The 25,206-nt window shown below is 38.2% G+C and overlaps 1 protein-coding gene across 5 annotated transcripts in view; it reads left to right on the forward strand.

Moving 5' to 3' along the window:
- CACNA2D3 (calcium voltage-gated channel auxiliary subunit alpha2delta 3) overlaps window positions 1–25,206 on the forward strand; it is a 577,343-nt gene that overhangs the window by 362,524 nt on the left and 189,613 nt on the right. For all 5 annotated transcript variants that reach the window (XM_088134187.1, XM_088134188.1, XM_088134191.1 and 2 more), the window contains exons 12-13: window positions 14,016–14,094; window positions 21,986–22,119. In XM_088134187.1, coding sequence (XP_087990313.1) covers window positions 14,016–14,094; window positions 21,986–22,119 — 213 coding nt within the window. The remainder of the gene's footprint in view (window positions 1–14,015; window positions 14,095–21,985; window positions 22,120–25,206) is intronic.

Genomic DNA, 25,206 nt, shown 5'->3' on the forward strand with positions numbered 1-25,206 from the left:
TCTGTCTTTTTCCAGTGCTTTCCTTTTCTTATTTCTATTTGAAGTGCATAAAGTTTTCTCTAAGCTGCATAGCTTGTCCACATCTCATATGTTGTTGGATGCCATAACCCATCCAATGGCCAATCTGTCAGATATTTTCCTTTTATATTGCATAGTAGGTTTTAACTAGTACATGACATTTATTTATTTATAATTTAAGCTGCCCCACTCAGCCCAGACTCTGGGCAGTGTACAATGCAATGAAAGTATATGTATTTTTTAAATTGACTTATTGACGGGGTCTTTCCCACCAAAGTTTCTGGGTGATCTTCCTTTTGACATAAGAATTGAAAGATCCCTTATGATTTCCCTGGTTTTGTTGTTAGTACAAAATAATCCAAGACCTCCCAGGAAGTACTAGGCAAATCATGGCTGCTTTCTCCAACAAATTCCTCAGAACTTTCTATCTCTGCATAGACTGAAAATGAAGCTGAAGCCTTCACCTGGTGTTCTAAAGAAACACTTAATCATAGTGGTGTTATTTGTTTGGGGTGTTTTTTGTTTTTTATTTCTGTCTTCAGGCATTTATTCTGTATTCATAGACTTGATTAGCTTAATGTCAACAGGCACCTCAACAGCTGTGTCCCCTTAAACAATTTTTTAATTTAGCAGCTGGGTTAAACACGTCACTTAGTAGCCATGGTTTTTCATTTTTTCCCCAGTGCCAAGGGGCAGCTGGACCAACGTAACTGCTCATTAATTTGAGAGAAATATGAGCTGTATAAATCAGACAACATGAGTCTTCTGCATGGTGTTGTACAAGAATAAGCGGATCATAGTGGAAGCAATTTGGCCTGTCCCAAGGGTGCCTTAGACTTCTAATAACCTAGTTATGAAAATTCTATTTCTTTGCAATTTAAAGAGTCTAATTAGCACCTATAATATGACGAGTGGATGAAGGTTAACATTAAGACTCCAGACACTTTTCAAATTCAGTTACAGATAAAAATCAGGTAACAGTTTGTACCTAATTAGAATAATGTGTTAAATATTTATAGATGCTCTGAAGCTACTGAAAAATAAAGATAAAGGGGAGTTAAATTTTTAATCAAAGATAAAGACAAAGTACTGATTTATTCTTGACTACAGTATCCTGGTAGGCCACAGGACAATTGCTCAGAGTCTGCTGAGCTTCCTAGATAAAGTGAGGGAACCTGCTTGAGTTCATCACAGTTGCTTTTTGAGCCCTGACATTCTTACCCACTGTCTAATTAACACAGAGATTCTCAACACTGATTTTGTACTGGGTTTTTTGCAGCAAAGCCATTTGTAATAACTGCCTGAGCTGGCATGAATAGTCCAATCTGTGAACATTCATGCTACTTAGGAAACAAACTTAGATACCTAAGGATCTTATAATCCTTTGGGTTGTGGGGTGGGAATGGAGTAATAGAAGAGAATAAAGCAGTTCTGTATAGATTGAACTCAGTAATATAGTTATGTCAGACCAGCCCTGAAGAGACCCAGATTCAAATACTTGTATGATTATGAAGCAGTACCACCACTCTCTAACAGATCTCCTAGGGGTTGTGTGAGACAATATGGGAAATGCATGCAATGACCCTGGGGAGAAAAATGAATTTTCAATTGCAAGATTTTCTTCCCAGGATTTGGGATGCTATCAAATCTCATGCAGATTGATGGTGAAGAATCCGTGATCATTTCATGTTGTATATTGCTTTTTTTTTGGTTGTCAGTTTTTACAGAAACATTTATAATTGTAGTAATCTCCTGAAAATCACCTTTGACTTCATTGTGAGTGATTATTTAGGAAAAAAATTAACTGGGCTAAGCTTGTCAGGTATATTAAATTATATTTTGAATTATAGAGATCCTGTGATTGGCATTAGTGTCCATGGAAAATCACAGCAATTGCCAAGCTCATTATCTGATAGGGTTGCAGCCTGGATAAAATCCCAGGGGCAAAAGGTCAGCACTTTATCCATTGTGTCACCTGTCTAATCTCTGTCCACTGTGCGCAGAGTGCAATATATTGTGAATGTCTGCCTGTGATTCACACAATATCCTACAGCCGTTAAGTGTCTACTGGAAGTAAAGAAACTGATAATATGGGCTTAGTGAGAATACAGCCTGATTTAATCATTTGGTTAGATCAAAAATAAATTTTTTAAAGGGCAATTTAATTCACCTTGTTATGGTTGTTGCAGCTGTTCCTGTTTCTATACCAGATCAATATGAAACATGGTGTGTCTAAATTCTTTGGCCCCCTGTAAGTAAAGTTCAGAAGAGCTTGCTGTGCCTTGCAAAAAAAGAGCAGCAATATCAGAGAGAGAAAGGGAGGGAGGGAGGGAGGGAGGTCCATATGGCAAATAGCAATTTAGATGCAGATTTAGGTAATAGATATAATTTAAGCAGGAACTCATCCTGTCTCATTATAATAGGAAATAGTATTCTTTAGGTGACCTAATCAGCCTCTTATCAAAATGCTAACTGCAAAGCTCCTGCTCTCTTTGTTATAGTTCTTTGTATTCAAAATGGACTAGTCTTTCAGATAGTATGCCAAAGGCAGTAGACAACTTTGACAACAAAAACCCAGTTAAATTTAATACAGATCCAACTAAACTTTCTGGGTTTCTCCTCTCCACAATAATTAAATACTGAGATTCATATGTAGCATTTTCTGAGTTTCTAACTTTAACTCCTCATTTATGACCATCAGCTCACTGAGTAGATAACCTTGGTTAAGAGTTTTGCAAGAAATTCAGGAAGCTGCTCAAAGGAATGGATAGCTTAGCTCACTTTTGCTGGTCAAAATCAGTGTGAGAGGCATGGCTGGTCTTGAGCACACCTTCCATCTATTGATGCTTGTAATGTGCACCCACATGTATACTTGGGTATTGTACTGGGTAGCCTACTGAACTAAATTGAAGAAATCTTACCAGGAGCTTCTTTATCCAATAGAAACATTCATATATTACATATCATTTTGCATATGACCTCCCTTCCTTCCCCCCCCCCCAAAAAAGTTCTGTTAACCAGCCATAATACATGTTGTTCTTCATCAGTAAATGCCCTGGGTATCTAAGATAGATTCTGACAGCCAAAGAACATCTGCTGAAGGTCCTCTCATTTCAGAGGTGCAGCAGGGGGGCAGAACAGCTGTTATTCTCTGTAGGAGCTCCTTGCTTGCTCCCCAGAGGGAGAATGGCTCATACTTTTATGCATCTTTTGTACTTTATTCATTATAAAATTTGCACATTGCACAACTCCCAGAGAACCTGGGCAGTTCACAAGGTAAAAACACAGAAAAAATAATAACAATATGACAATAAAGACAGAGGAGCAAAACTGGTCAACAATGAAAACATATACTCATTATCCAGAAGGGCTTCAGCCCCCCTTGCCAAAGGCTTGAGTGAACCATCAGGTCTTCAAGGCCCTGCAAAACACCATTCAGATCTTGGAGGGACCTCATTCCAGAGGCCTTTGTTGTCCCTTCAACAAAGGAGTGCTTTGGGGGTCCTGATAGATGACATTGTTTAATCAAAGGAACCCGGAGCATGCCAATCCTGCCACGTTGAACTGGCTGGGCAGATACCATGTGTCAGCCCTCCCAGGTAAGCCAGACAGGAAACATGACTAGCTTAGTACAATTCTACTTTATTGTAAGGCTACCTTAACAGAATCTTGCAAGTCTGAAAGTACTATTTACTGCCTGAGTAGTTAGGGTGGGTCCTTCCTTTCTTTCTCTGACCGTTACTCTGTTGCAGACTCCTTTCTCTTTTACCTGATCATTCCCTAGGCGGCATCTCTTCCCCCATCTTCCAAGGCCACCCTCACATTCCATCACACTATGGGAGACAGGTGGTCCCTCAAGTAAGCAGGCTCGATGCTGTGTGGGGTTCTATAGGTAACACTACCAGCACCTGAAAGCACACCTGGAAACAAACCAGTTTCAGTCTGTTAAACTCGCAAAGCAGCGATGTTACATGGGCATACCAAGGCATGCCCACCACACCGTGCATTCTGGACCAGTTGAAGCTTCTAGGTGTGATTCCAGGGCAGCCCCACGTAGGCTGCATTGCAGTGATCAAGCCATGAGGTAACTAGGTTGTGAGTGATTGTCTGAAGGGCCTCCCAATCTAGGAAAGGGCACAACTTGGGTACTGGATAAAGCTGTGCTTTCATGGCCTTCCAGAAACTTGTAAAAACATCACTGTTCTTGAGGGTCTTTGGCAATTGGTTAATGTGGAACCACCAATATCAGTCTCAAAATCAAAATCAATCAGTCAATCACAGAAAATGGCACAGAATGTAGTCACTTATTGACAATACTCATATGGTCTGTAGAATTAGCAATAAGTTTCAGAAATTTCAGAGATTTCCTATTGCTTCTTCATGCAGTAAGTATTCGAGTAGTACTCTGTAGGAGAGCTATGAATCATAAAGAAGGTTAAGCAGTAGCAAAGCTCATTTGGTGATAGGTGAAAGTGGATTTGCCAGAGAACGGGGGGGGGATGCTGGCAAAATAATTTAAAAAAAAAAAAGGAAGAGAGTGGGCATAACAAGGGAACATAGGTTATATCATCCAGAAGGTCATCGTAACACTGCTGGTTCTAAATTAGACCATGGTGAATGTAGTCCTCCATAATTTCTACCACATTAAATCCAATGGTTATTTTTGCCTCATCTCCTCATTCTGGACAAGAAAGGCATCTACAGAAGGGGCAAGTGATGAAACATGCATCGCAATACAAACTGCAAAAAAGGGCAGAGTTTGCATTATTATGTCATCATTTTGGCCTCACCATGAGTAAGAACAAACACCTATGTTTTTAGGGTTAGACTTCCTGTGACGTGCAGCAAAAATTCCTTCCCTGAAGAGTACTCTACATGGCACACAATGTGAATTTGCAATCCGCTTCCTAGAAAGGCAGCCCAGGGTTTTTTGGGGGTGGGAATGGGGGGAATCTTCCTCTTCTGAGTTAAGAGAATGCTGACCTCCAAAGTTTCCTTCTTGTGTCTGCAGGAATCCCTGGGACCAGGCCTTTCTACTAGATTACACAAAGGATGGATTTCTTTGATAATCCATCCTTTGTGTAATCTAGAAGATCTTTGATGTGTGGACTTCAACTCCCAGAATTCCTCAGCCAGCATGCTGGCTGGGGAATTCTGGGAGTTGAAGTCCACACATCTCAAAGTTGCCAAGGTTGAGAAACACCAAGAAGGAGGGAAAACCCTTCTTTACATGTACTGGTGTGAATGTGGCAAGACTTTGGACGAGGTGATTGCTTTTAATGTCCTGCAATCCCACTGAAGGGATTTATGGCCCAGCTCTCTGTTTTTAGGAAGGATGACAAAAGGCAGCCTTTTCATTTCATCTTCTGAATTTTCATATTTTTATATCATCGTTACTTTTAAACAATTTTATTGTTTTAACTTAATGTTGTGACAATACTTCTCACAATTCCTTCTGCTGATTAATGTCAACTTGACTATCTTTTACAGTAGAAAGGTGAGGTACACATCTAATAAAACTAAAGTTTTGTGAACTGGATTGAATTTTTTTCAAATGCTTTCATGGGCTACATTTCTATTATTTACCATAACAAATATTATAAGCCCCCAAACCTATACTGTACGCACAGTATCTTTTTTATGAATAACAGAAAACGCTATTCAGTGAGCAGTCCTATCGATGAATACTTTTTTCTGAAATAAAATGACAATCAAAAAATGAAATACCTTTATTTTATTTCAGTATTATCCAAGCAAATGAAGCATTATTTCTAATATTGATAACCTGCCATCTATGATTATAATTCTGCCCTTGACTTGTTTGACATATCAATGGAGAGCTGAGCATGAAAATAACTACATTTTCCCATTTATCTATTTTTTCGTCTCAATACGAACAAGGACGATTCCTCACATGTAGGTTCAGGTCACTCCGTACCTAATGCCACTGGGTTTCATTTACTTGAATACAGAGTGAAGCATTTATTTGAAAAAGACAGGGATATCCAAGGTCAGCAAGACTTTTTATTGGACATTTTCCTTAATACTTGTCTCTACTGTGCATTCCAGCTATATTTAACATGGAAAGGACTTAGAATGTCATCTTAGTAATTGCAGAAATAAAGCCATCCAGCCTCCTTTCCTCCCTTCCTTTCCTGTAAAGATAACTGCAATTTCTGGGGAGCACAAAGAAGCAGGAAAAATCTCCCCAGACTGCCCTGTCCACAAAAATGGCTTTCAGCTGTAAGCAAAAAATCTTTTTTTCCTGGCAGCCGAGAGCCAAAAGCCCGCCTTCCCCTTGTGTAAACCTAGGTAGTTAAGATTATTATTTGGCCAGCTGTTGAACATCAAGCAAAGGCTCGAGGCTCCAAAATCATGCAGTAGGGAATAATGAGCCTTCCCACTGTCAGCTGCAGGATCAAGCATCCCATAGTATTGCCTCTAATTAAAGCTGCAGTCCTAAACCCACTTTCAAGAAGGACCTTCAGAATTCAGCAGGACACGCTTAAGATCATCTGAGCTAATGTTCTGTGCTAAAACAAAATGACAAACGATGGTGTGCATTTTTTTTTAAAAAAAAGCAGTACTCAAAGAGGGAGAGTGGGAGAAGAAAAATGATCCACTCTCAAGAAACGTCCTGAACAACTTATGGTCAAGTACTGAAGTGGCTGATTAGCTGTAAACAACATGCATAATCATGATTAGTGCATTCCTGGAGTAAGAGCCCAGACATTCAGTGAAACCCTGTCTTAGCTTAATGAGCTGTGACCTGTCCCTGGAGAATTGCTGCAGAGAAACTGGAGTGGCAGAAAATTGCTTTAATTGTAACTTGCTCCGTGCTGGGTGTATAAATTATATTTCATGTCAATCTTGTCTGGCAAATGCATTTCAAATGATAGCTTCACATCTTAATTTTTCAGTAGTCAAAACTTAACAAACAGCTAGATGTTCTGTCAGTAAAAGGCCGTTGCATTCTCCTCTGTGTCCCATTTCACTTTCACTAACACAGCAGGATGATAGTCCTATTCAATCATTATTCCAATATCTTAAAGTTTGGAAAAACTATGCTTTGAATCATGTGATACAAATTTTCAGAATAAACTAAAATATTGTTGCTGATGTCATACTGTTCTTCTTCCCCAAACAGCCAACATATGGACTATTGATTGTATATTGACTATTTAAATATCTACTAATAAATATTTAATATTAAATCATAACTCTAAGCAGGGAACAGCACTACACCAAGTACCTCATTGCATGTAAGGCTTGGAAGGGATCTTAGAGATCAACAGGTCCAATCTCCTGCCCAGTGTGGGACTGCATTGCTGCAAAATTCTTAAGTGACGGCCATTCAGCCCGTTTAAGCACCTCCAATGAAGGTAAATCCACCACCTCCCCAGGCAGTTCCTTCTGATACCCAGTCAAAATCTTGCAATTTAAACCTCCTATGTATTGTTCTATCTTCTGGAATAACTTTGAACAGTTCTGCCCCATTGTCTACATAAGAGCCTTTCAGATACTGAAATGCAGTTATTACGTCTTCTCTAGGCTAAATATACCCACTGCTTCCAACTATTCCTCACAAGCTTTTCCTTCCAGGCACTGCATTGTACATGGCACATAGATCTTCTTATGTACAGTGTGAATGTCGGCAGAGAAGAGTGTTATTCTGGGTTGCAGGTCACAGGGAACCTTCACACATTCAACAATAGGTACCAAAGCACTCTCTTTCTCTCTAGTGCTCATTCTGTGTGCAAAGACATTAAGAGGGGAATTAATTACAGGCCATGTGAGTATAGAAGACAGAACTCTTTGATACAATCCTATTCTTGGCTTATAAATCTGAGTACATTCTTTTTAATGGCCTCTGAAAAGGGCTGTACTCTAAATACAATCTAAATCAAAGAATATCCAATGAAGTGAAGAATTGATGTGATAAAATTGAGAAGACTTGGATTTAAACACTCCCAACTTAGATATGAAGCTACTGTGGAAGAATAAACCCATCACTGTCTTTCATCTTGAGTTACTTCACAGTCATGTTGTGAGGCTCAAACTATGTGTGTGTGTGGGGGGGGGGAAGGGTGGTATGCATGCCTAAGCTCCTTGGAGGATGGCTGGAATTAAAACTATATAGTAATAAATAATTTCTGTCTTTTCAGCTGCTGTTCTTTTTTCAGAATTTATTCCCAAACGTAGGAATCAGACATTTAATTTATAACAGTAATTTATAATCTTCAAATCCTTCAAACCTGTATGGGTAGCAAATTAGCTGAAAAGACATGGCTAGGATTTGGATAGGAGCCGATGCAATTAAATCTGTCATTTAATTTCAGGCAAGGTGCAACAATAAAAATGGCTTGGGGAGAGAATGTTAAATGACAAAAAAATTAAAACAATTACTGATTAACTGAATTTCTTTTAATACCAAATTGATGCAAGCCAGTAAAAGTTATGGAGCACAGATATAGATGTCGTAAAGTATGATATATGAAGCTGAAATAAAGTCAGCTTTTATCAATGCTTGCTTTTGTTGCATGATTTGCTTGTGGTCCAGCATTTCAAAGTTACATAAAACAGTATTCACAATTGAAAACTAATGTTTCTACCTCAGCATGCTGTATTTTCCACAAGAGAATAAACTGTTCAAGCCATAGTAGTCTTTAAGGGTTCTTAGGTTTAAGGTTGAAAATTAAGGCATTTCTCTTTTGGCGTCTCTCCCAAGCACCTGAGATCTATATCTTTCTCATTCTGGGTCATGCGTTAAATGTGGAAAATGGGCTGGCTATGGCAATTTTATATGGCCCATTTAAGTGGACAACCCCCTTTGCTCAACCAAGAAGAGTGGAGAACAGGTGTGATTAATGACTTGTTAACGTTGAGGATTGATAGTCCTCGTATCTTACCTTTCTGCCAAAACAGTGGTCAAGGGGACAAACAAGAACAAACACAATGATCATTATACTGGCTAATTATTCTAATTATTTATTAGTTAATGAATTATACTAGCTAATTATAATATATATTGGTTGACTAAAAGAGAGTTAAAACACATCAGCACTAACTAAAAAGCACAGCTAAAACACCTTCCTTCCCAAAAATAGGAGTCAACCATCTCAAATCTACCTGAATGACCAAAGCACCTTATTCATCTAAAATTTGCCAAAATATCATTTTACTTTAGTCAGTCTAGATAATGTTGTCTAATGCTTTCAATACAGCCTACTTATTGTTTCCATACATAAATAACTTACTGGTAGAACCATTCAGAGGTGAAAGTAATTGTGGCAAGCATGTCCTTCAAAATGTGCCAATTGCCCTGTGTAAAATGTGTCATTGATAGAATGACAGTACTTCTAAACTGTCCAAGAATTAATTCTATTGATTAGTTTACCAGACTGGCCTATAATTAAAGGTGATCTATGAACTGATTTACATCTTGGTTTCTCCTAAAATGAAAGGTAAGGGTAAAATTATCCATAGCTGTGCTTTGTTAATACTGCCATTTTTAGATAAGGCCAAAGGATATGAGAGTACATATTTTATTGAAAGATTGGTACTGGTAAGTGACTAAGTTAATTCTTAGTAGGTAACTTTGCTTAGTATCAGGGTTTTTTTCCTTCCTTTTTTTTTTCATATTCCTTTCTGTTCCCAATAATGAAACCTCCCATCTTAATAATAGATGTAGAGATAATGATTGGTTGTGAAGCAGAGTAAGTAAAGAGCCTTTTTAGCATAAATTATTTTCAAGGAATCTACTTGAATATGTATTCAAGCAGAAGACCGGTGAGCAAAACAGGAACCTAGGCAGAAAAAAAGTTTACGTGGTAATGGAAGTTATATGGGCAATTCATGGTGTGGTTTCTATTCTGGTATGTTGCCTCCAAAGGCTTAATTCTGAAAAATGGTTAAGAAATAATTCTATAATATGCTGCCTGATGAAGGACTGGGAATTCTGATATATGCCATTTTCTGCATCACAAATAATATGCAAGAAATGCCTTGCAAATCATATTACTTGTGATAAATAGAATGAAGTGTCTCATATTTTCTGGCATTACATATTTGCATGTGTGTGGATATAGACACAGATACAAGCATATTTGATAGGGGAGGAGGAGAAAACAGTTATTTTCCATACAGAACTGTCCGTTTACAATTTGCATTAATTCAGTCTCTCTGCTGCTTTGGCCTGATGCCACATTAGCCCATCTTTCTCTCCCCTGTAGCTCGGCCTATTCTACTTCTATTAGGGACGTGGTTGTTGTTTGATTATGTGTAGGTTAAAGAAGACCATTAGCCATAAATCTCTCAGATTGATTTGTTCTCTATTTAGAATGTATTTCACCACATTCTTTCCTGAGATAAGCACTGCTGATGATTTATGTACTAGGCTTGGATATAAATCTGATGGTACTATTTCCTTCCCTTTTTGAGATTAAGCATTTTGTTTACTGTAGTGCAGTTGTGCTTAGGTGAGCAGTTCAGCTGAAGCCAACCCAGCATGATGTTCTGGAGCAAATATACCTGTTACTCTGAAAGAATATGAAAAGGAAGTAGATCTCTTGGGGCAGGTAATTCTACAAAGAGGTTCCCATTACTGATGGTTCCTTGCTGCTGTGGCACTGTTTGCAAGGTGGGCATAAATCACCCCTGGGGTAAAAAGAGATGTTTCTTCTCTTCCTAAAAGCCATATGAAACTCAGAGTAACTATTATGGCCATCCATGTTGCCCATCATGAGACATAATTTCAAGTAGTAAGAAATGGGGATTTATAAACATAGCTTGCTACTGGCGTGGACTAGGCAGTCAGTTCCTCACCTCATTATGATGGATGCTCTAAGTGAGCCTCTTTGCTTTTGAAAACCAGGAATAGTGAAGAAAGTTTTCATGCCCATCTGGCTGCTGTTGGGCAAGATTTTCAACTCCCCCGATGCACCTCTTGATCTGACATTGATTGATTGACTTGCTCATCCTTTGTAACAGCTGCAGTAGGTAGTGAAATACCAATTCATGGAGCAAATCAGGCCAGGAAAGGTACTTCAGATTTTAATGGGCAAAGCAGATGCAAGAAGTTTTATGCTATTCTGCAACATGGGACAGGAAGGTATCTTAGTGGCAGCATTCAAATTGATTTTGAGTAATGCTCTGATGAGCTTGCCCAAGATTTTGGATTTGCTGGGGGCTGTCCTACTTCAGGTTTCAAATACTGACTCACACAGTTGCTACAGTAGCTCACAGTTTATGCAAGGTCAAGAGATAACAGTCAAAGCATGCAAACCAAAACAGTCTCAGATGCTTGCCTGAATTATTTGCTTTTTAACAGGAACATGTAGAAGAATAGTCCAAAATCAGTCCAAGATTCAGAGAGCCAGGTTTCAGAGAGTCCAGGATTTCAGAGAGCCAGGATTCAGAGAGTCCAGAATTTCATGGGCAGAATCCACACACAAGCATCACACAAGAGCTGGAGATCAGACAGTTGTTTCCAGCAAAGGGAACATGGGTCAGGGCTGCCTCTTAAATCAGGCTGCAGCCAGCTGTCACTAATCAAAAGATTTACTTCCTTGCTTGGCAAGGAGCCTCATAGACCATCTTTGCTCTGTTCTGTTCTCTACTCATTGGGTGTGGGGACTGGGAGGCCTTACATCATCCTCATCTGACTTCTCCAGCTGCTTAGCTGGTGCCTGTGTCCAGCCTCATGTGATTCTTGGCTTTGTCTCTCCTGAGACTGACATTCCACAGGCTGAGCTGGAGCAGCTTCTTCAGGGTCAGATTCAGATTCTGAGTCCTGAGCTATGTCAGGGACTCACAGAATATCTACTGTAGGACAACTGAACCAGCCTGCCTGATCAAAAGGACTAAGAACCAACTCCCCAATTGTTGTTGACTTGTATTTGGTATATTTCACAATTAATAAGGTGGACATCTACTTAATCTCAGTGTGGTGCTACCTCTTTCTTGCCATCCTCATAGTTTCTTCTTGTGCTTGAAATTTCCTGGCAGAGCAAACCTACCATTGATCAGAATACATTGAGGGAGACTCTGAAGAAGTCCAACAAGCCTCTAGCCAACAATTTTCCACAGCACAGAAGCAGGAAAAGTAATATTTACTCCCTCTCCTCCTCCTTCTAGTTCTATCTTTCCCATTCAGACTAATGAAACCTCCAGGTTGGGAACAAGGCAGAGGGTTGGGTGGGTATACCAATGGAATGGTTCCTCCCCCCCTAAATTCAGGATTTCCCAGACTGAAATACAGCTGCAGAGGCAGAACATTTGAATCAGTGTTGGATTCCTATCTTCAAAGTCAGAGTCCAGTCTCAAGAACCAAGGGTGGTACTAGTGCTGGTGCTACTTTTACTGTATTACTAAACACTGAATGTCTGAGTAGATATTTAATAGTTTCCTCAATTCCCATGATGATTGCTCTTGAGACTCTTAAAGAAACTTATATAATAAATTCCCTAAGAACAATAATTACCCAACATCGTAAATACCAGCAATAAATAAATAAATAAATAAATACACGCTTGTCTAGCGATAGATAGATAGATAGATAGATAGATAGATAGATAGATAGATAGATAGATAGATGCTTGTCCCTTCTGTTATTTTAAATTCTAAACATCACAGTATTTTACAGGGTTTACAGTGATAATTGCATTATGCAAAAATGTCTCCCAAATAGATCTAGCCAGTTTAGTCCAATTCTTTCAAATCGGTGAGACGGAGGTCCGGTAGACTCAGGTTGAGAGGAAAGGTCACCATCTCCAGCAACAACTCCAGGATGCTAACCTTCAGCCTCTTGCTACGTGTGCTCTCATCAGTTATCTCCTTCTTCAGGATGAAAGTTCAGTGAGCCAGGCAAGCAGGAGGAGAGGAACCAGAGCAGAACTGGTTGTTCCTCTTGGAAATGCTGTTGTCCAATTTAGCTATCCCTGCTGAATTTATGTATAGCTGTAGGTTCTTAGACTGAAGTGACTAGAGATATCTTTGCATTGTTTATTGGGAGTAAAAATTGAACTCCATTGTTCACTCATACTCATTTTGTAAAATGAAGATGATTTGGCTCACTAGTTCTTTTCATTTTTTCAAGTTGGGCTTAGGGTGCTTGATTTTTTAAAAACTTAAAAAAAAAAAATTAATTGAAATTTCCATGCGAAATTTCTCGCATGGGAAAAGTAAAACAAGTGAAGTAATCACAGTTACTCAGGTAATAACATTGTCTCTGCTAGCTTTTTTCCTGGTCTCCTGAGGAAGTCAGGGTTAGAAGACTCTGGTTCAATGCTTCCGCTCTGGGGTATTTTCCCAGGGAACAGATAAAGTGATTGTCAGGGTAAAGTAGCACCAACAAAAATATGTCATTACAATGAACTGAGATAATTATAACCTGAACTTTCCTTGGACTGCAAATTGAACTTCATTGTTCCAACTGTTTTGAGTTTTTTCACGTAACTGGGACTGGAGAAATGTTGAGGTTTTACTTTATGGTCCCTCTCACAAACAGAGACTCTGTTGGACAGCTCTGCCAGAAGAGAGGATACAGTATTTGGTTGAAATAATGTATCCTTATTGTGAGAAGTCTGTACTACTGTATAAGCTCAGTACATACATTTGAGATATAGCAGCTTGTCTCGTGTTTTTGCATATGCAGTAGTCATTTGTGCAGTAATTAAATGCAAGCTTGGGATCAAAGCAAAGTACTACATTTTCAACCATGTGATTTCATTGTTAAATCTCCAAAAAGATAGCTTCTCATTTATATTTGCTTGTAATTCTGGTAAAATGCCAAATTTTGTGTGTGTGTTACCAAATTCTGTGGGTGTATGAAATTATTGCTCACTCAGCTCAAAAGAAAATTCCAGTACAATGTGTTTACAATTCTTTGGTATTTTTATCTGGTACTTTATAACCTGCTTAATACAGATTGAGTGGTTTATATAAAGTGTTTCCTTTAAATGAAGTTCTGGTATAATAATCCACAGTTATATTTTCAGGTTCGCATTTTCACCTACCTGATAGGAAGAGAAGCTGCCTTTGCAGATAACCTCAAATGGATGGCTTGTGCCAACAAAGGTGGGTTTCATTTCCATGCAAAATGTATTTATCCACTCTCCTCTGCTTTACTCATCTTGGACCTTTAATGACGTGGCTTGAAGCAAAATGGAATAAGGGCAACAAGAGTCCTTGTTACTGTTTAACAGGATGACACATGAATACAGGTAGTCCTCGGATTATGATGATAATTGGGAATGGAATTGTTATTACTAAGCAACATGGTAATGTAGCACAATGTCATGTGACCATACTGCTTAGCAACGGTAGTCCCAGTTGCCATTATTAAGCAAGAACTGTGTGGGTTGTTAAGCAAGGACCTCATGTGACCACTACTTCTGACTTCCTGCTGCTTCCCCATAGACTTTGCCTTTGGGAAGCTGGCAGGGAACATCAGAAACCACTATCATGTGTCTGTGGCTCACTGTGACATCATAATTGTGAGCCAGGCACCAAGTGCCCGGATCGCAATCATGTGACTGAGGGGATGCGGCAACAGCCAGAACTTCGAGGACCAGTCGTAAGTCCCCCTTGTTCAGTGCCATTGCAAGTTTGAATGGTCACTGAACAACTCTGTGGGCACAATATTATGTGGAATCTATGTTTCACTGTTCCATATGTAAATCTTTCCTGACAGGAAGAATAAAACCATTACAAGCATTCCAGTAAAATGCAACTGTTTGTTTCAAAGTAATGCATTTTATTTTCAAGGGAAATGAAGTTGTTCTATCAACATCATTCAATTATCATGATTCCCACCAACTTTGTAGATGTAATGAAAAATACTGGGTTTTAGCCTGTAATGTATTACGCCACTTTGATTCTGCTGCCTAAAAGAACATCTAGAAGAGAATATATGCATCGCAGGGCTGAACTGTGGAGTCCTTGGTACTCTCTGAGGTTGGTTGTTTGCTTGCAGATGTTTCATTACCCAACTTGGTAACATCATCGGTGCTAGTGAGTGTGGGGTTTGCTCCCTGTTTATATACAGTAGCTTGCCCTGTCAGTGTTTGTGGGGGTGTGGTTTTTGTCCTTGGTAGTTCCTTCATTAGGGAATTGTTTGTCTGCTTGATTGTTGGTCTGCTTGATTGTTTGCCTGCTTAGTAGTTACTTGACTAGGGTATTGTTTTCTGCTTGATTTCCTATCTGGTGTTAATCCCTGTTTATCTGGGTGTTGGCTGCTAACAATACCCAGATTGTCAAGGAACTACCAAGGAGAAAGCCACATCTCCATCAACACTGGCAGGGCAAGCTACTGTATATAAACAGGGGGCAAACACCATACTCACTAACACTGATGATGTTACCTATTTGGGTAATGAAACGTCTGCAAGCAAACAGCCAAGCTCAGAGAGCACCAAGGACTCCAAAAGAACATATGCCTGTGTATGACTGCTTTGCAAGACTGCTGTTCTATGCATATTTGCCTGAGAATAAATCACTCTGTCAGTGAAATAAACCAGTGTTTCTCAGCCTCAGCAGCTTTAAGATGTATGGGCTTCAACTCCCAGAATTCCCCAGCCAGCATGCTGCCTGGGGAATTCTGGAAGTTGAAGTCCACACACCTTAAAGTTACTGAGGCTGAGAAACACTAAAATAAACATCCATAGGGTTATTTGCTGGACAGGTTCGGCTGACCCTAGATATCAGCAGAATTGGTACAGGAGAGAAAGAAATAAGAATACTTTTTGTTTGGTGCCAGTTTTGCAGAACATCTTACCAAATAAAATCTTCCTTAAGTAGGTTTTAAAGTTTAAGATAGTTGACAAAACCTTCCCTCTTAGGTAGTTGAATGGATAGAGAATTTTTTGCCTATTTAGTTCTTCTAAGTGTTTAGGACCTAATTTATATCCTGGTGCTAGATGATAATTTTTTTTTATTTTGTTTATATTGAATAATGTAAATATTAAAATTTGGCAGCTTTCTTATTTAAAATGGAATAATGTAGAACTGCCAAATGCAAACATCCCCTGTAAGGATTGTGATCACAAGAAAATAACAGACTTTGAGTGGTCAGCATCAACTCACTCCTAAATATAAAATGAAGACCACGGTCTGTGTCCCAATAAGGCACTATTTGTACCTCTGAACTGCAGGGAAGAGGAAATAAGTAATATAAAATCTATTAAATAAAATTTAGTAGGAGGGAGGGAGGGAGGGAGAAGAAAAAAGAATAGGAGGCAGGCAGGCAGGCAGGAAGGAAGGAAGGAAGGAAGGAAGAAAGGAAGGAAGGAAGATAATGTTCTTGAACTACATAGAGAAACCAAGGAATCCTACCAAGGGAAAAAAAAAGAGTATTTGCATCTAAATTTGCATTTAAAGAGAGAAAGCAAAGGCCAAGTTCAATGCGACATCAGATAGATTAGATAGATAGATAGATAGATAGATAGATAGATAGATAGATAGATAGATAGATAGATATGTATGTATGTATGTATGTATGTATGTATGTATGTATGTATGTATATTTCTCTGTCTCTCTCCCTCTCTTTTGCATACACAACATACATTAGCTATGTGATGTACTTACTTCACAAATTGGAATGCCTGGATATTTACCTCAAAGAGATAGTAGGAGTTGGCAGGCAATATTAGATGGCAAAGGTGAAAACTCTCTTGTCTAACATTATTTCTTCAGGTTTCCGTGTAGCTTTGGTGACTTCTAGTTGATTTTAAAATGATGGGAAATCTTGACTATGAAGCATCTGTGTTTGGTCTAGTTCATCCTTAGGTTTCTAAGGATCTTGGAGCCATAGCAAATTCCTATGTTGCTTAGAACTCATCAGGCGACACTAAAGCAGATGTATCTCTTGATAAATAATGACAGAACTGTGATTCCAAAACACATAATACGGTGCCATGATTTTAAAATAATAAAAATGCTTTGCTTATTCTGCAATTCTGCCTGTCATTACATGTGTACTGAGGTTTTCTCACTTATGTATGTGTGCACACCACATGACATTTAAATGACTCATTGGAAGTATATCCATTTAGTCATGCATTATTGCATTAACCACTCTTGGTGCCCATCTGATGGAAATTACCCTGTTTAAAGATTTGTCTTAATCAGCTAATATTGCACACTAGGATTTAGACTTAGTCACTGTACAAGAATCCTTTGAAGCAAGTTTTTCAAAGACAGTTTAGTTAATACCAAAGCATGTTCGCTTTTCAGACAGTACATTACCCACGCTTTATAAAGATCTAAGGACATCTGCTCATGAAAAGGCACTTCCTTTCATAACGTTTGATTTCAAGTCTTGCCCAATCACTACTTGTAAATTGTTGTTGGTTGCCAAGCCAAAAGATCATATATTGTTCTGCGCTATATTTTTGTAGGCTTGAAAGGCAGTTTGTTTGTCTTTGTGTCCTTATTTTTAATTGTCTCATGGTAAAAGTCCCATACAAGGTTTTGAAAATTATTATTTAGCAATTGCGGGAAGTAATTGGAAATGTATCAGAAGGTTACTAACCTACTTTCTCAGTATTTAAATTTTGTGGTGGCCCAGCAAAATCCCTTCGTTTGGGATTTTGAACACAGTGGTTTCTGGGACTTCCTCTCCTTCAACCATGTCTTTGAGTACCCCCAGATAACTTTTTTTCCCTGGTAGTCAGTGGCATCCACAATAAACCTGAATTACACCAAAATGATGACTTCACATACTCATTACTGTACATACTCCATCCCAACATTTGATACCAGTATGTAAGTTGAAGCATTTGCATGCATGTTTTGTACTTGTCTGCCTGCTTCCGATGCCCATCTGGTGCTTACGATGTATCTAGCACAGGAAGTAGAAATTGTTATTCAGAAGCTTCTTCCTGTCCACTGTTGTGTGGTAACAACTAAATGGAGGAGCCATGTGAATGGAACCAAAGCTGAATGAAACTTCTTGTCTTATTTGGCCACCCAAAGTAGGCTCCAAAAGTTGCTGAAAAAAATTTTTTTTAAGATAACAAAACTAAAATTGAATATGACAAAATTACTAAAATGTTGAATTAGGAATTATATTAACTGTATTTAAATGCTGTAATTTAAATTAAACAAATTTAACCTCTAAGGCATAGTATGTATAGCCTGGCAAGTGAGAAAAGTGCATATCCCCATCTGATTAAGTTTTTCTTTTCTAATTTTGGCTAAGATTTGCCAAATTTCCTTTTCTTCATTGGTTATCCAAGGAGATCTACATTTGTACCTAGTTGTGTATCTATGTGAATAGGGATTATTTCCTCTGAAGCTTTTAAAACAAAAGTACACATTCCTAATATAGGAATAAATCAGCATCTTCTAAAATTGTTGTAACATATGTGCAATATTTGCCTGAAGAAGCAGCTCACATAATTCATGGGGTATTAATTGAACTGATCTCTTTGGATTCTATACAGTATCTTTTCTAGCATATTTTTTTTCACTCGTGAAATAATATTTTAAGAGGTTACCCTAATCAATTACAGCATTACCAGCATTGGGGTGTTGGGGGCATGAAGGATAGTAGTTGCAAAAGAGGATGGGAACTGGCACCATTGGTCTTTAGAGTCTGAGAAGGACTGAGTACACTTCAATTCCTGAACGGATGGATAAGTCAAACCATGTAGTTGTCACAGAGGTCACTGACCCCAAAATCAATTTTCCTTGTGGTGCTTTTCCCCTTGGAACCACACAGCAGAGATGAAAGGTGTGTAAAAGATTTCCAGATAAGTGGATTGTGGGGTATGAAGTCTTTTCTCTAGAACTGGATCACTAGAAATTTACACCATGTTGCATGAGACCTCCACCTCCCATCTTGGCTCCAGCTTGCTTCTAAAAAGTAGGCCATATCTTGAGGGAGTATGAGCTTAATGAGGCAGAGCGACAACCCATTTGAAATACATTAAAACAGTCAAGATCCTAACACTGCTGTAGAATAGCTAATGAATGTATAGTGATCTCCCCCATAGCCTGGAGGAGAATGAGCCTGAAGGGGGAAGAAATTGCAGATATTTACAAGATCTTCCAATGCTCAAGTAAAGTTTTGCAGAGGTTCAGCATGCCAGGTTTGAAGGGATATAGATTAGCAGTCAAATACAACTGAAAGTTTGCCAGCTGTAAAAACAAAGGTAAACTGTAATGTTGTAGCTTGGCGCAAACAAAAGAGCCAGTATTAAGTGAATCTTAAAAAAAAATAGTGTACCTCACTACAGTCATTTGACAGACCCTTTTCTTTAATGTTAGTTTATTTAATTATTATATACATCAAACTCCTAGCATTTTTAATAACTCAGCAGAAAGGAGCTCAGAAAAATGCGTCAGTTCACCAATGTGGTGTCTGGATAGGAATCTGTGTCAAGTGGTCTTTTGAGGAATTATTGAACATGCAATTATTTATTACTGTATTATAACACATCTTTAAAGACTAACTGGGTTTAAGATTGCCCAAGTCCACTTGTTGTAATAATATCCTAAATTCTGGTGTCTTGTGAGAAGTGATTCATCCATTTCTTTTGTGAATAGTCATGCATTTCATGTAAATGCGTGTATGAAAGGTAGTACCAACTTTTTGAAAAGCAATATTGCAACTGATGACATTTATACACAGCTCTGTGACAAAAAGTTTCCCAAACCATTTAGAGCATAAGATACAGTATGTTAACTCTTTGTCCATTGTTTTCAGTGCTTTTACATGCAGGAGATCATTTGGAGATTTGTTACCAGTCGGCTACATCCAAACCTATTTCTGTGTAATGCCTTTAGATAGTAATGCAGTGCTCCTGATACCTGTCAGAAGCCACTTATGGGGTAATCAATTGTTTTGTCTGTTCAGCTTCAGAGTTGCTCATTGTAAAGAGCCCCAGCCCCAGACAGGCAGTAGATTTCTGCTGTGATTGGAGTCACAGATAAGCAGATGTACATGTGGAAATGCTCTGGTTTCCAAAACTAAGACCATGACTAGAAGTCCCTTTTATCAAAATCAGTTGATATACCAAGTGGCTCTCTTTCTGAAAGAAAACAGCTCAAAATTGTGGTGCATGTGCTGATAGTGTCCCATCTTGACTGCTGTAACATGTTGTATATAGAGCGACCTGTGGGTCAAGTTTGCAAAGTACAGTGGGAACAAAATACAGCAGCCAAGGTGGTCTCTGGAAGAACCCAGAGAGGCCTCATTGTACCTGGAAGTATTGCCATTGGCAGCAAATTTGTTTCTGGATGAAATACAAAGTGTGGGTTATTATCTTTAAACCCTATGTAGCTTACATCTAAGCTACTTAAGGAAACACCTCTTTCCATATGATTCCCCTGACCTCCTTCCCTGAGACTAAAGGAGTTCACCTACACTTGCCATGGATTTGTCTTGAAGTGACTCTGGACTAAGAAGATGCCCCTGTTCTTTGCAGTGTGCTTCCTGCTGAGTTGAGGGGGTTTGTCTCTTTGCTGACTTTTTAAAAGACCTTAAGAATGCACTTTAAAAACAGACTGCTTATATTGTTGGCTTTAATTGTTTTAATTGCTTCTGATTTTATTATTGGTGTTCATATATTCTTCTAAATTGTTGAGCATCCTTGTAGTCCATGATATTATAAGTTAATACATTAGTTAACACCTTCAGACTAGAAGGGATTGAACTCCACCTTCCCTGAGCAGGTGACCCACCCACCAAAAGTACTAGACCAAGTCCCTTCCAATGAATTCTTGTGTCCAGGTACTGACTTAGTTCTTCCGCTCCCTCATCTAACTGATAAAAGACACACAACTAAATATCACCTGGATATTGATCAAATCTGACTTCTGAATGATTTTGTTGGGTATTCCAGATGCGTAATTAGAGAAAGAATGACACATTTGGAACCCTTTGCAGGAGAAGATGATTAGGGATGTGATTTGGAGTGGAGAAAAGGTAGAGGAAGAAAGGCTGGAGTATCCTTCACTAAATATTCCTCCTGAAGCTACTTGCCCTGAGAAAAAGCAGCTATTTGAATTATGGACTCCATTTGAAAAATGCAGATAACTTTTAAGCTACATCATGTCTACTCTATGATTCCTAGGCCTGAACTTCAGTTTTCCAGGAAAGTCCAAATGTAGACATTCCATTACATGGCAGAAAACTAAACTTGGGAAATGGATAAAATGCTTGAATCTGCAAAAGACACAGACTCCAGGGCCAGCTTTTTATTTATATGATTTTTAATTGGACATTTTGTCTCTTTAGTTTCATACTCAAGCACTTTCTGTAATGTGCAACATTATTTGTCACAGCAATTTTCCTTTATTCTCATGAAGTCATCATAAAAGAAGTCATGGATTGTTTTCCAACAGTTCATGAGGGGCTGGGGAATGAAGTCTGTGGTAATGTGGAAGTGTCCACAGGAGTTCCTGCTGCCACAGATGAGGTTCTTGTATGGATAGCTGTGGGCTATGTAAGAGGTAGCATTAGGCCACTGTGGTGGGATGCAGTAAAACTCCAATTCAGGTGTAGAATTTTAGAGCTAGAATTTGATAAACCTAAAAATATCGCCCTTGTATTTGTGATACTTGGCACTTGGAAAGGTTGTAGAGTAAAAAGTTAATAGAACTCTGCCGTAAGCATTTGTCTTTAAGAACAAACTCCCTCCTTTTTTACTTTCTCCTGAAGCTGAAAAAATTGACTTGGAACTGAAGGGGAAAAAAAATCAGGACAGCTGTGCAATGGTGTAGAACACTCTGAGGAATGGAGCCTTTCTGGACTGACATATCATTTCACAGACTTGTGCTTTCACAAATTAAAACTTGACAGGGCTTCTTCTTTGGGCTATATTTTTTTTTTCTCTTCAGGTTTTTTCCCTCACACCCCATTCCTTGTAACACCAAGAGAAAAGATATTTATAACTGTTTTGCATATTCTCACTTTATTATGTCTGAATGATCACATTTCTCTCTTCCCTCAAATATATCCAGGGTTTTTCACTCAGATCTCTACTCTAGCTGATGTGCAGGAAAATGTTATGGAATATCTCCACGTGCTCAGTCGACCTAAAGTGATTGATCAAGAACATGACGTGGTATGGACTGAAGCCTATGTCGACAGTACTGTAAGTCTGCAAGGGGCAATGTTTGATAAATCCTGTTTATTTGTAAAGCACCAAATAATTTTGCTCTTGGTGTTGCAATATATTTTCTATGATTTAGAAGGCCCTGGGCTGCTCCTTTTTTAATATGGGTTATTCAGATGCTGCTAACATTTACATATGTTAAATGGGCTCTTTTCAGCTGCAGCACTTGATGGAAAGATTTTCATTTTAGAGAAATGTTAAGTTCTCTGTATCATAGCCTGTTCAGTAAAGCTGCCATGTTGCTCAACAAACGCATGGAGGAAGTATGTATGGAATGAACTGGTTTTTTCAATTCTAAACAATTCTACAAGCCAAATAGCAGGATTGCACTTGTGATGCTGTAAAGCAGAAATGGGTGACTAGTTAATCACTGACAAGGATACAAGATTCCTTTGAATGGCTTCTAATCTCAGATTTTATGCAAGAACAAATAGTGTGTTTTGAATGCCATGAACGTGTCTAGAGTAAAGGCGGATGTGTGACAGCACCCAGAATTGTGTGGAGCCACCAAAAAGAAATTGTTCAAGATGAACTGGACCTTAACTCCCTTATTCCCTAACATCATTAGCTTTGGCCAGGGAGCATAAAAGTTGAAATCTTGTAGATCAGTGTTGTCCAAACTTGGCCACTTTAAGATGAGTGGACTTCAACTCCCAGAATTCCCCAGCCAGCCATGGCTGGCTGGGGAATTCTGGGAGTTGAAGTCCACTCATCTTAAAGTGGCCAAGTTTGGACAACACTGTTGTAGATGAAGGCAGAGAGAGAGGGAGGCAGAGAGGGGGAGAGAGAGAGACTGTCACGCTGGGGTAATCACTCTCTCAGTCCAACCTATCCTCAAAGGTTTGTTGTCTGGTGAGGAAGAAGTAGTCTGCATGCCACCTTGCGCTCTTGAAGAAAAAGCAGGATATAAATCAAATAAATAAATAAACAAACAAACATGCCCAGAATTTCCATTTCCACTGGAAACTTTGTAAGAATATCAGAAAAAGAAAGAAATCAAAGAGAAGGCTAAAATTTAAACAGGGAAAAAATAAAAGAAAAATAGAAAAGAAAGAAAGAAGATACATAGAAGTAGCTTCCGATCTTCTTTACAGCAGTCATAAGTACAATTATAAATTTACCTCTTACTCTGTGGTTACAATATAACTCTTTTCTTTCTATAATCTATCCTGTCTAACCATCAAAACCATAAAATATTAATTCATTTTTTTCTGTTTCACTCACAAAGTGCATAAGAGGTTTCCAATCAGCAATAAATGTAGATATTGTCTTTTCTCTGATTGAAGAAGTCAAATTAGCAATCTTAGCAAGTTCCATCATCTTCACCAACCATTCCTCCCTTGTGGGTAATGCCAAACTTTCCATCTTTGTGTGTACAATAATCTCGCTGCAGTTATCATGTACAAAAATAAAGTTCCATGACCTTTTTCCAACTGTTTGTCCATCAATTCCAAAAGAAAAACCTCTGGTCTCAATTATATATTAATCTTTAAAATCCTCTGACTCAGTATATGTATTTGAATTTTCTAGCTTTTTTACATGTCTACCAAACATGACAAAATGTCCCTTCTTGTTCACATTTCCAATCTAAATTTGAAGTGCCTTTATACATTCTAAACAGTTTCTCTGGTGACATATAGCAACAATATATCATTTTATAAAAATTCATTTTAAGAATATAACATAATGGAAATTTCAATCCTTTAAGCCACATATTTTCCCATTGTTCCATTTGTATATTATAACCAAAATTTTAGCCTACTTCATCATACATTCTTTCACTTGTTCTTCTTCTGTTTCAAATTTCAATAAAAGGTTATACATTTTAGCAATTACACGTTCATTTGTACACAATTCTATTTCAAACTCAGTCTTATATTGTTCAAAACAATACAGTCTTTTGTCAACTTTAAATCTTTCTAATAATTGTAAATAAGAGAACCATTGACAACTATATCCCTCTGCCACCAGTTCTTCTCTTGATTTTATTTTATATTCCCCTTGACAAAATCCTAGTATCTCACAATAAGTTAACCATTTGTGTTGCCTATTATTTCTCATCTATAAAAAGCTTCTTGTGCTGAGAGCCACAAAGGTATTCTTGGATACAATCTGGATTTATCTATTCCATATTCTCAATATGGCACGTCTGACATAATGATTATTAAAATCCACAATAACCTTGACTTTGTCATACCACAAATATCCACGCCACCCAAATCTCAGGTCATGTCTTTCTAACTCCAAGAGCCTTCTATTTCTCAGCAACACCCACTCTGTCTTCCAAACCAAACAGCAAGCTGCAAAATACAGTTTCAAATCAGGTAAATCCAATCCTCCTCTTTCCTTTGCATCTTGTAACACCTTATATTTACCTTGTGTTTTTTTCCCCTACCACACAAATTTAGATACATCCTTCTGCCACTGTTTAAATGATGCCTCAGTTGTCAAAACAGGTATTGTCTGAAATAAAAACATCATTCTAGGCAAGACATTTATCTTTATCACAGAAATTCTCCCCAACAATGACAATTATAGTTTCTGCCATCTTAACACATCTTTTTTAACTTCATTCCATGTCTTAACATAGTTATTTTGAAATAACATATAATTCATATTTGTCATAGTGATACTCAAACATTTTATCTTCTTTTCAATCTTAAAACCTATTTTATTCATCAATTATGCTTCTTTTTCTTTCTTTTTCTTTACATTAGTTTGTATTGTTTTTAACTTCCTTTCTATTTTTTTTAATACTATCTATATCTGTCTATCTATCTGTCTATCTGCTATCCATCCATCCATCCATCCATCCACCCACCCACCCACCCACCCTTGGAAATTGTGTGTATGTTAACAATATATTGAATAATGTAACATCACATTTTTAAAAGGGAAACACTTCTCATGTTGAAACTGTCTAGGTGAGCTTCTCCTTTTAGTGTTCCTGTGCTCCTTAGTGTGATTGATAGACTGTATTAACACATGCACTGTATGTCAATGCCTATGTAACATTTCTGTTTAGGATAAGTAGAGAAGTACTTTGCACAGTTTTCTTGCAGTTTT

This window comes from Python bivittatus, unplaced genomic scaffold, assembly GCF_059951505.1.
Source record: "Python bivittatus isolate LINGU-HERP-01145 unplaced genomic scaffold, Pbiv_v1 ctg000080_np1212, whole genome shotgun sequence".
In the NCBI taxonomy this organism is placed as follows: Eukaryota; Metazoa; Chordata; class Lepidosauria; order Squamata; family Pythonidae; genus Python; species Python bivittatus.